The sequence below is a fragment of the Ptychodera flava genome (assembly GCF_041260155.1).
Source record: "Ptychodera flava strain L36383 chromosome 3 unlocalized genomic scaffold, AS_Pfla_20210202 Scaffold_25__1_contigs__length_14229661_pilon, whole genome shotgun sequence".
NCBI lineage: Eukaryota > Metazoa > Hemichordata > Enteropneusta > Ptychoderidae > Ptychodera > Ptychodera flava.
The window spans coordinates 1,741,264-1,753,274 of NW_027248279.1; the positions used below are offsets into that span (position 1 = coordinate 1,741,264).

At 36.0% G+C, this 12,011-nt stretch overlaps 1 protein-coding gene across 1 annotated transcript in view; it reads right to left on the bottom strand.

Moving 5' to 3' along the window:
• The window catches only part of LOC139125177 (fibroblast growth factor receptor-like), a 5,449-nt gene extending 1,556 nt beyond the window's left edge, over positions 1–3,893 (bottom strand). Inside the window, exons 1-7 of the mRNA XM_070691282.1 lie at positions 3,699–3,893; positions 3,526–3,544; positions 2,480–2,520; positions 1,832–1,994; positions 909–1,057; positions 663–785; positions 427–538 (exon numbers count right to left, since the gene is read on the bottom strand). Of these exons, the coding sequence (XP_070547383.1) occupies positions 427–538; positions 663–785; positions 909–1,057; positions 1,832–1,994; positions 2,480–2,520; positions 3,526–3,544; positions 3,699–3,893 (802 nt within the window). The remainder of the gene's footprint in view (positions 1–426; positions 539–662; positions 786–908; positions 1,058–1,831; positions 1,995–2,479; positions 2,521–3,525; positions 3,545–3,698) is intronic.
• Between the last annotated feature and the right edge of the window lie 8,118 nt (positions 3,894–12,011).

Below are 12,011 nucleotides of genomic sequence, written 5' to 3' on the forward strand. Positions count from 1 at the left end.
ATCGATCGATCGATCGATAGATAGATAGATAGATAGATAGATAGATAGATAGATAGATCGATCGATCGATCGATCGATCGATCGATCGATCGATCGATAGATAGATAGATAGATAGATAGACAGACAGACAGACAGATAGATAGATAGATAGATAGATAGATAGATAGATAGATAGATAGATAGATAGATAGATAGATAGATAGATAGATAGATAGATAGATAGATAGATAGATAGATAGATAGATAGATAGATAGATAGATAGATAGATAGATAGATAGATAGATAGATAGATAGATAGATAGGTAGATAGATAGATAGATAGATAGATAGATAGATAGATAGATAGATAGATAGATAGATAGATAGATAGATAGATAGATAGATAGATAGATAGATAGATAGATAGATAGATAGATATCCATACCAAAGCTGAATATTTCCCAGAGCAATACTCCGTAAGACCACACATCAGTCTCTGATGAGTAAACACAGTCTTCGATTGATTCCAAGGCCATCCATCGAATTGGTAACCGGCGCTGTAGGAAAAAGATGCTTTAATGTTTATGTATTACCATAATAAAGCACTAATTCAATAATGGATACTGACCATGTACATGTATGTAACAGAGTATTCATTGAATGTTTCTATCCATACACTACCTTGACTATCTTCTCATAAGTGACTTGATCCATGACGGCAGTCGAGTATCCTAGTTGTGATATTTTGCAAGTCTGTTGTCCATCAACCATTACGACTCGAGCGGCTAGATGTCTGTGGGTGCACTTTGGATTTAAATAAGAAAGATAAGAAAGTAAGCGATAATACAAATCCAAAGAAAATACCTGAGAATTAACCTACAGTTTTTCTTATTTCCATATCGATTGTCGGTAAAGTAACGATTGTACCTGCATTTCTTCCAGAAACTTCATTCCATTTGCACAATCCAGGGAAAATAGCAAAAGTGCCTTCATTTGTGTTTCTTCCTTGGTCAGGTTCTTAAGGAAAGTCTTTAAATTTCCATGATGACAAGGTTCAAGAACCAAACGTAGAGGATCTGAAAATATCGAGTTTATTAACATTATTATAGGAAAGTCTACTGTACAATCACTATATTTGAAAGATTTCTCTTCAATGTTCAGGCTCACTAGTTAATAAACAGCTACATTAAAATACTATTTGTGAAAGGCACAAAATATATGTCAATAACGCTACTTCACCGAACGTTGTGAACTCGTGAAGGCATGAAAGGATGTTTGGATTTTTCGGCAATCTTGTCATGAATTCCACTTCTTTCCAAAGGGCTTGCTTTCCTTCCATGTCTATAGTATACGTAAAAAATAAAAACAAAAAATTGACAGGAAATAATCACAAGCAGGTACGTAGTAAGCCGCCAATAGATTATGAGGCTAATACATATAACCCCTTAAAATTCTTCTTTCATATCATCACCCCACTTTCCCTTTCTTTATCTCCTATGTTCGCCTTCACCTCTTTAGAAAACATCGAGTTAACACAAATACACTACACGTAATAAAGACTACTCACAACTGTCAGATAGAGTTCTATACGTCTCTATTGAACGTTCTGGATGTATTGTCATCGCTTGACGAAAATGGTACACATACTGATAAGATGAACTAAAAAGCTCTCTGTCTCTCAACAACCGTCATACTGATCCCTGAAACTATCAAAATTTGCAGGCCAAAAAGGACCGGCGTTCTGAGGGTACTTTGGAATCTCAAACGTTACGGAACGCTTGCTTTTATTTTCTAAATCTTCAAAGAAAATTGCGAGACTTTTGTATGCAAATATCACATGGGATGATTACCATCTAAATTCTTGAGAATCTTTACAGTGACTGCCAAGGCCCTCTGCGACGACAATGGAAGCTTTGCTGTTACAAGTTTCGTAAATATGCCATCGATTATTGTTTCACCAATTTCAAAGTCATTTGAAACATGTCTTGGTGTACGACCAGCTTTAACAGGCGGCTGTAAGAAGAAGATAGAGGTACTAGAATCCGTGAAGAAGAAGTGTGTATCAAAGGAGAGTTTTTAATCTTATTTGAAAAGAATGTCAGTTCCAGCTCTGATCGCATTCAGTAACACGGTCAGTTTCATTACAGAGTGATTAATCAAGTAAGTAGTAAACTATCTAAATAACATACTGCCCTTATAGTGACCAATGCCATAGAATCGAAAGTGTCATCTTTCCCTGGGTAATTATGTGATCAGTTTAAGCAACATTTTAATTTCCCCACACAGAAACTGGTCTGTTTTGGAGTATACACAAACATCAACAGCTCTCGTGTTTATAGAGAAAAAATGAATGAATGAATGAATAAATGAATGAATGAATAATTGAATGAATGAATGAATAAATGAATGGATATTTTTCGAAAGGCCACATAAGAACTCGTAACACGTCGATAAAGTATAGTGGCAAAAATCATTAGTATATGTAAATATTTGGTCACCTTGTGTATCATTCTATTGTCTTCCTCACAAACTTCAATTCCTGAATGTAACAGAGAGACAAAGAGTTGAGAGTTATACGTCCTAGAAATTAAAAAAAACAACCTGTAAGGCTCCACCTTAAGATTTAACATTGTAATGACGAAACATTAGGGTTTTCCAAGTAGTTTATATTATAATTTGTACATGCCTGTATTTTTGCCTCTGAAAACTAGTCCCATGTATTCTGTGTCTGCTTGGTGGATATCAGCATATGCACCTCTGAGAAGAGATAAGAGATTTTTAACATTTACGCTTAAATGAGTAATAGTTGCCTTGTGTTTTCCCATATCAGGACTTGAAGTACACGTTGCCAATAAATGTTAATTGTATTTTTCCCCAAAGTCAACGATATTTTGTCTTCTAATATTTTTCCTCACTAAGAATTGATAATACCACACTATCGTATGCAAGCGTTATCACCAAAAAAACGCGGGCTTAAAAATAACTTAAACATCAGACAATTCTACATCAGCATCATTTTGGTATATTTATAATAATGATGGACAATATAAAGCTTTGTTAATAACAGAAATGAGAAGTATTCATACTTAACTCATTATGAACATCACTATTAGCTGCAAAGAAAAGCGAGAGATAGAAAAATTATTCAGACACAAACTAGAAACAAATTACGCGGGGTAAAGAAAACAACGAATTACTCATTCAAATATGTAAGGCAGACAAAGGAACACTATTTCATGTAGTATATATCACGTTTAAGAGTGATTTCTGTTATGTAAACAATGAACACAAGTATGTTCATGTTGTTTATGATACATGGCTAAATCTACTCAATTATTGCGAATACAACTAATTCTTACCAAACTTATCCTTAGGTGACTCTAAATCCATGTAATCGAGCTGGTTGCTATCTATTCGGTTAGCGTAAATTGGTCTGAAAGAGATAATGTCAGTCAAGTTTGACTGTACATATTTTTTCAATATCAATAAGCTATGCATGAAATCGAAACAAACTTGAGAAAGCAATTGCAAATTTATACTTTACCCCTGGCTTTCTTCTTTTCCTGTAGAGAGGAATAAGAATTGTCAATACCCTTTACTAGTGTATACATGTGAATACAAATGCACTGTTCTCTCTGCATTTCATTGAAAAGGACACTTTGTTCCCCATTCATCAAAATTAGGAGGCAGATACATCACTGTTGATGTCTATTTTGCCTTCCGAGGAAGCGCTTCCTCGATATCGTTACGATCGCCACCCGGTCCAGTTGCGTCGTCTAAGTCGCATGATTGCCATGCAGCACCCGCACTATCATCGACATCATGATGTTTGTCAGTTTTTGATGTGCTTTGCAGCTCTCTATCTACTGTCGATTTGTCATCTACAAGTTTCCGCGACTCATGATTTGACATATTTGTTCCCTTGCACATGATTCAGTCTGAACTTAGGGGTTTAAATCCATGAAAATATGCGCCGTAAATAATTACGTGCCTAGACAATGCTACAGCCGGAATTTTCCAAAATGCCATCATTAATACACACAGATCGCTACTATGCGCTTGGGTCACCCTGATATATATTTAGTATATGTGGACGTCTTTGTTTGATGTGTTTTTGCGCGATTTCCGAGCTGTCATATTTTTTCAGGGCAGACAATGGCTCGCAATGCGCAATTTGCGCAATCATGCAGTAGAGAAAAAACCTGCAAATAATTTCGCTTATGTTTGATAAGTGAACCACAAAAACAATTCATAATAACGAAAAAGGGTGAGAAACGGCCCCTTAGAGAAAAAAACCTCCTTCGAATGTCTCAGGTAAATCGAATCATGTTTTTAATCATTTATGTTAAACATTATCAAAGATTTCATGACTTTTACCTTTTGACCTTTTGTTCCGCATGTACAGGAATATTCCTAAGAAAAGTAGTACTAGCAAGACAGCAATCGTAACAGCTACGCCTATAATTGCTCCCGTGTTCGATTTTGATTCGGTGTGAACTGTGCAAGAAATAAAATTCAGCAATCGTTAATTCAATGATATACAGTACAAATATCACACACTGATACAGATTGTAATATTCATGTAAATTAAAACACACTACGATCTCAAATTGTTAAATGCTGACGATCAAACGTCAACATTATCTATTTACGTTCCCTAAATTGGCCCGTACATGGTTTGTGTCACACACCAGAAAAGAGATCTAATATGTACGTGGATATCAAGAGATAATGAAACTAACGAATGTGTATAAATAGAACAAAATTCACAAACTAGCTGCTTAGCAACTTAATAAGATGAATCACTGGGCGATCAAATTGTGTGTACTACTATTTATTGTCATGTTTCAGTAAGTATTCTAAGGAAAACTTAAGATAATGAGATGATATTGTGATTCCGATGCCTCTTTTAGTTCAACTTTAAGTAAACTGTACATAGTCGACCAAATGATATTATATGAATATCAAACTTGCTTACAACATCATATTTTATATTGCAATCTCGTCTATATTGATGTACAGTGCTAATGTTGACAAATAAATTCCAAGGCGGACAGAAATTAAGTTATCAACAATTATAGTGACTAATTTAAAATTTTTGCTTTTGAAAAAACATGAGTAGTGCGCCAAAAATTAATCATACAATGGATGTACGGGGACGAAAGTGCATTCTACAAACAAAATGCGGATATTTAAGCAATAAAGCACACCCAGCGACGGTATACCCCGAGATTTTGACCAGTTCACGACATATATGCACGAGCGATAGCGAGTGCATATATAAAGTGAACCAGTCAAATTGCTATTATATCATAACTGTATGTTGAAATTCTGCCGTGGAACGTCAAAAAATGAAGTTTTGCTCAAGCTGAGAGCTCGCGCGTATGCCAGCTGTGGTATATCACCAATATACCCCGGTTCTTTACTCGTCTCGACCAATCAGATCGCTGTATTTGCGCCATCAATATAATGGTATGATATAATAGCATATATATCAGGGTGACTACTGAATGCATTTACATATAACAATTATACAAAAGTCGTTATAATAATAACTATAACGAAAGATGAAGTTCAAATGTAATATGAATATGGATATATCTAAATGACTCACATTCGTATTCTAATGGCTCACCGCATTCCGTATAGTCATCATTACAGAAATAGATTCTTAAAATCGTGGAATCATAGATTGTTAATATAACACTTGCATCACAAGGTCCATTGATGGCACCGAATTTATGAGTTGTCCAGTTTCCCCCGCCTATATACTCGTCCACTCTTATGCAAGAACCTGTTGGAGCTTCTATTAAAAGCTCTCCAGTATATTGGTTGAATTTGATATCTGTAAGAGAAGAAATCAGAATAAGTAATTTGAGAGAAGATACACGGTAAATTATTTCCATCGACAGTAGATTTTTTTTTTTCTGCGGTGTCTATAGATACTGTGACTTCAAAGGGAACCAATATTGTCAATGTTTCAGAAATGATGTAACCACAAAATGACGGCATCAACATAACTGGCACCAAGTATTCGACGATGTATTTGAAAATCCATTACAAATAAAAAAAGGTACTGATATAATTTTCCCGACGTTCGATTGTTGTTTAATTCTGGATATTGAGTAAATAGCAGAAAATTAACAAGTCTGTTGACCCAAGGGTTATATGGATATGGATGCGGATGTGGCTGTATCTACCATATCAGATTTTTTATCCTTAAATTATCTGACCACGAGAGGAAGCAAATCACGAAAAACGAAAGTTGGAATAACTTTTGGGTTGGTGGCAGCTGATAAAATGTAACTTCGTCTTACTTTCTTAAAAGAAAGAAAAGGATTGCGAAACTTTCGATCTCATTTGCATACGCTCTCTTGAAGGCATACCCACTTCTACTTGTGGCCGTACCACCTTTAATATGTTGTTATTCAGTGCAAAGGTTTGTTTTGTGTTCGTACTCTTGCTAGATTACAGTCAACAAACAGGGCTCCGGAGTGCTAATATATGTGAATAGCGCACTTACCTTCATCCATTACAGGTGTTTTAGCTATAAAGACGGTACAAGGAAAAGGGAATTTTCATATCAACTTCAACAAACTTTATTCATATCAACGTAAGGCCAAGAAAAATAGAAAATTTGTTTCTCATCCTAGACATATTGCAAAAGTGATGCGGTGACGCGGTTTTTTTTTCTTCTCAATTTATGTTTATTATTCAACCATCAAGAACGCGCAAAAAACATAAAAACAGCATAGGAATGCACGCAGAGATAAGTGCATAGCAGAAGCAACATTTCGGCGATTTAACGTTTAGTGCAGAAATGCAGTTTTGACAACTTGATATAACAGTGACATTTGTGTACATTTCTGAGGGGAATGTTAATGTCATTTATTTTGTTTACATTTCTGTTCTGTACAGAACTCTATTATGCACAATCGTCGCGTATTTTTGCGGTTTTTGTTTTTATTTTATTTCCTCACTATCAGAAAATGTTTGACGCTAACGCTGAACTGACGCGCGCGAGGGTGAGAAACAAACTTTATTTTTCTTGGCCAAAGCGTCAAATGTTTTTCAACACATGCATTCTACGTATTAGCACACCTAATGAAAGCCAATGCTCGTGCAGTCACCATTATCACACTGAAGTACTCATTGTAAAAGGTCATGTCATCACTCTTAAACCAGTAATTATAAATTAGATACCTGAATTGGTTTAAGGTGTCTCTACAGTTGCATGTGGGTATGCATTGCCTCCATTTAAAGCTTCATGTATTTAACATACAGCGCCCGCTCCACGGCGCTATAATTGCTAGCCAGATGTACAATGTATGTGGTGCTGTGAGTCGTAAGTGTAACTAAAGCCATTTAATCATTGGATATGAAAGCAACAGCATGTTGAATATGTCTTTTTTCGATAAAAATATCCTAATCACACTGGAAATGACACAATTTTTACTTACGCAATGTTGAATTCACTGTTGGGGGATCACTGTGACTTTCACCAATGCTATTGAAACTAATAACGGTGATGTGGTATTCCGTCATTGCCTGAAGTTCATGAATCGTATCGGATGTGTTTGTTGTCGGGTTTGTCCTCTTCAAAGCCCCTTTCATTGTGTCACTTTCCCGATATTCTAACTGGAATTGTTGCGGTAATCCACCGTCGAAGCCAGGAACCCATTCCAACGTTAGGCTTTGTTCAGTCTTGTACGTAACAAGGACGCTATATGCTGGGAATGGACTCCCTGCATTTTGTTAATCAAAGGAAAACATTAATTTAAAACTTAAAGTGAAAAAAATTCCTTCCAGGTTCGTAGAAATAAAAGTTTTGGGCACGTCACCATTTCTTTCTTTACCGTCATCAAATCCAAGTCTATTTGTCTTCTTTATTCCATATTTCACCCATATATTCCGATATGTTCGTTTTGTAAACCACTCAACATCATGCAACAAATATAGAGCAATAGTGTTGCCAGTCAATCATATTAATGGCATAAACTGACTATGTTACAAGAGAGATGCATGCCTGTGAAGCAAATGGTGACCTGATTACTCGATTTTAATATCTATAGCTTGTGTTCGATGACATAAGGAAACTACGATAAAATGTTAATATGATAGCTCATGTAAATCAAAAAGAAAACGTGATATATTATTAGCTCACTTTTCCCCAACAGATTTATCATAAAATGAACATCATTTATATCGTTGATAGCATGGCATCCGTAATAACCAAGATCGGACTCGCTGACGTTGAAGACTGTAAGAACACCAGTAGTGATGGTATCGGATGTGGCTTTTCGCACGAGAAACTTGTCAGTCAAATTGCTGATAGTTTCATTGTCATTGTCAAACCACGTGACTTCAACTTCCGGGTTGCTGTTGATTTCACAGAGGAGATCTGCATCGTCAGTTAAATTGACAGCCTGTCGTTGGTTTTCTTCCTCGTTCCTAACGAAAGGCGGGTCTACAATGCATAATTAAAGGAATAACGTGATTCGTTTCTCTTGAGTAGAAATTTATAGTAACATATCTAGTGAAAGGTAATACGTCCATCAAGAATCTCCTGAACTTTAATCGATACTGTCACAGCATAGCATTGCGACAAAGACAGACGATTTCATTAATAAAAGTGAATCCATATTATAATTTTGCAATTCAAATATCTTAGGTTTTCTGAATGCAAACTCGAAATATTTTTGCGGTTCTTTCTTATGCTCACTTTATAGGCCTTATAAGGTTGCCTGGCAAAAGTGTACTGAAGACGAATGAAGATATTAAATTGCTACAATGATGTGCGATACGGTAAACCTAAAAACACAAATTATAAAAAAAAAAACGGAAATAAAAAAAGACTTACAATGCACGTCGAGAATAATGTCGTTCGATACTGCTCTATCATTTTCCATTGTGAATTCTTCATTGAAAGATTCACATCTCAATATCTGTCCATGATATTGATATGTGAGATGTAAAGTTAAATTTTGTACACTTATTCTACCGTAATATTCCCCAGATGAGTGATGAACCTCACTCAAGCCGTTCTCAATCAGACGGTCATCTCCAAACCATTTAATGATCGGTGTTGGGTTACCACTGCATGATGTACATGTAAGTACAAGGTCATCGCCCTCTACAACCGGTGACGAATATCCAGTAAGACTTGTTGTGCAGCCATCTGGTTCTGAAGGTGGAACTGATAAAAAGTATCGCTTATCGCCAGTCGGCGTCACTTGAAATCACTTTGCAAATGTATACTTTATTACCAAGTGTTAAACTGTTTTAATTGTTAGAATTCTTCGTGTACTACTTTAAATACAACAAACACGCTAAAATTTAGAATAATTATTAACTGTTAATATACCGATTGTATTGAAAGAGAAAACACCCAGTTGTAGTTAAAATACAAAAACGATTTTATCACAAAAAAATATTAAAAATCTAAGAATGTACTAGCCTGAAAGAAATCCAGGAGTATGAATAAAGTGATACTTACAGTATACGAAAGTAGTTACGGAGACAGTGAGGTCCTCTTCTGAATATCCAATTCTTGTACTTTTACAAGAAAACTCATTTCCGTTATGAGATGCTAGAACATCAAGATGTAAACCTCTTTCCGTAACTTTTCCATGAAAACTGCCATCTCTGACATCTTCGTCTTGAATCTCTTCGTGATCATCGTCAGTTATCAGTTGATCATTTTTGTACCAGCTGATAGTAGAGACAGGATTACTGGAGTCTGTTACACACGATAACTGTAACCTGTCTCCTTTCCTAGCTGTGTCTGTGTATCCAGTCAACGATAACGAGAGAGGTACAACTATAATAGATACGGAAAATACAAATTGTTAAGGCGACAATATAAATGGCACATTTTTTTTTCAATGGCAAGGTAAAAATCATGAAATTATTGCTCTACCTATTTAGGGAACTATGAAAACCTTTTTTAACAGTATACACTTATATTTGATATTTATCCCAAACATGCCATCATTTTACCTTCGTAGCTAAAGCGCCCCATTTTCATTATCTAAAAATAACTCAACTTTCCTATAATTTTACAGCTTACATGAAACTTTTTGTATTGGCGGATATTAGCTGGCTTTTTTGAAATGTAAAAATCAACTTGAAGATAAAGGTTGGACTGCGTCAGACGAAAAATATGTTACAGACATACAGTGTACAGTGGGTAGTGCCGTCCAACATTTCAGTGTGTTTTCTCTGATATCGTTGAAGGCAAAACATTCAAAAAACACTTGATTATCGCCTCGAGTCAGTTTCCATGTATATTCATTGATTGCTCTCTCGTCGTCGTCGTAATAATTAGTTTCACGAAGAATAATATCCGAGTCTGTTCCGTTAATCCATTGCAATGTTGCTAGTGGATTCCCATCTGATTGACAGGTAAGAGTAAAATCGTCATATTCTGCGAAATGGTCACCATCACTGTGACTACAGGTTTGCCAAGTGGGGAAATCTGTAAAATAAAATATGAAATAAAGATACACGCGGTATGTACTACGCTTCAATTACTTATCCTATCAGATAAACTCTCAATGCTATGTGCATGTACACTTCCGTATAGACAGTAAGAATATATCCAGAACAAAAATGCCATTCCTAAAGAGCAAGGCATACATTTAATATTTCAGCAAGTTTAAATTGACTGATTGAAAATTACATCTGTCCTGCAAAAAACGTTTTGCAAATAGAATACTCATTAGCTATATATGTCGAAATTCATAAAATAAGTTCGTCGTTTGTAGAAAAAGCAACAGGAAGAGTCTTCACTACATAATATTCCGTCACAAATTCAGAGAGAGAGAGAGAGAGAGAGAGAGAGAGAGAGAGAGAGAGAGAGAGAGAGAGAGAGAGAGAGAGAGAGAGAGAGAGAGAGAGAGAGAGAGAGAGAGAGAGAGAGAGAGAGAGAGAGAGAGATATTTTCGACATGAGCATATCGGTGAATGTAACCTACATTTAACATCAAATACTTCCGTAAAACAGTTGGGAGTTTCTTCAGTCGCATCGTGATTGCCTTTACACCCATACATTTTACCATTGTCATAAGGTGTTAATGTCCAGCAAGATACTGTTTCAGTCACAACGTCATTATCGTCTGGAGTAGAGATACATTCAGGTAATGCTTGACTATTGTTGTACCATTCCAAGTGTGGTGGGGGATTTCCGCCAGTAGCTTTACAGGTCAATTCTGCAAAATGTCCTTCTGCGATGAAGTTTTCATTGGACTCCACTTGTACCTCACATAGAGGCCATCCAGCTTCTGGTTCGTCTGTTTTAATGGAAAGTAGAATAATAATACTGTCAATCTGTCATTTTGATGGCATTATTCTTGTAAAGTACACTATGCTCTATATTGTATCACACATAAAATATTAAATTGTTAAAGAAAAGCAGCCGATAGAATTTATGCGATATGCTTTTAACTTGTATGTCTAATCCTGACAGGTAGGTGTTGTGTAGATATTTCTGGAGGGCATGTCGGAAGAAAGCCTTAGCGAAGGTATGGGAAGGTTTAACGTATTTGCATTACTCATTGTAAGGGGCCGTTGAAAATTAAAACATGCTCAAGGTTAACGTAACTCATTACGTTCGGCCTCAATCCCTCCCCTGAACAAAAGTTTTGAAGTGCGAAAATCCAACCGTTGAAGCCTAAGTCTGTATCAGCATAATACCTGTAATTACATAGCTATAAAATCGCAACAAACTTTGATAATGCGGTAACACATCAAACAATATTGGCGCGATATTTTGCGATACATGAAATGTGTATCGAGACTTGGATGTTGTCATATAAAAACATGTGGTGCAATTGCACAACAAAGTACCCCTCCATTAAACAGAGAAATTGCGTTGACAATGCGCGTGTTTTAATAGCGTCTGATATTCAACGTGTAGGGTCCTGGTGTCACCCGAAGGGGCAATGTGTTCACAACATTGTAGAGAGAACTATATGGCATTTTACGGCAAACACTGTGCATGTCGTGCTGAAAATTGATATAGACTCCGTTA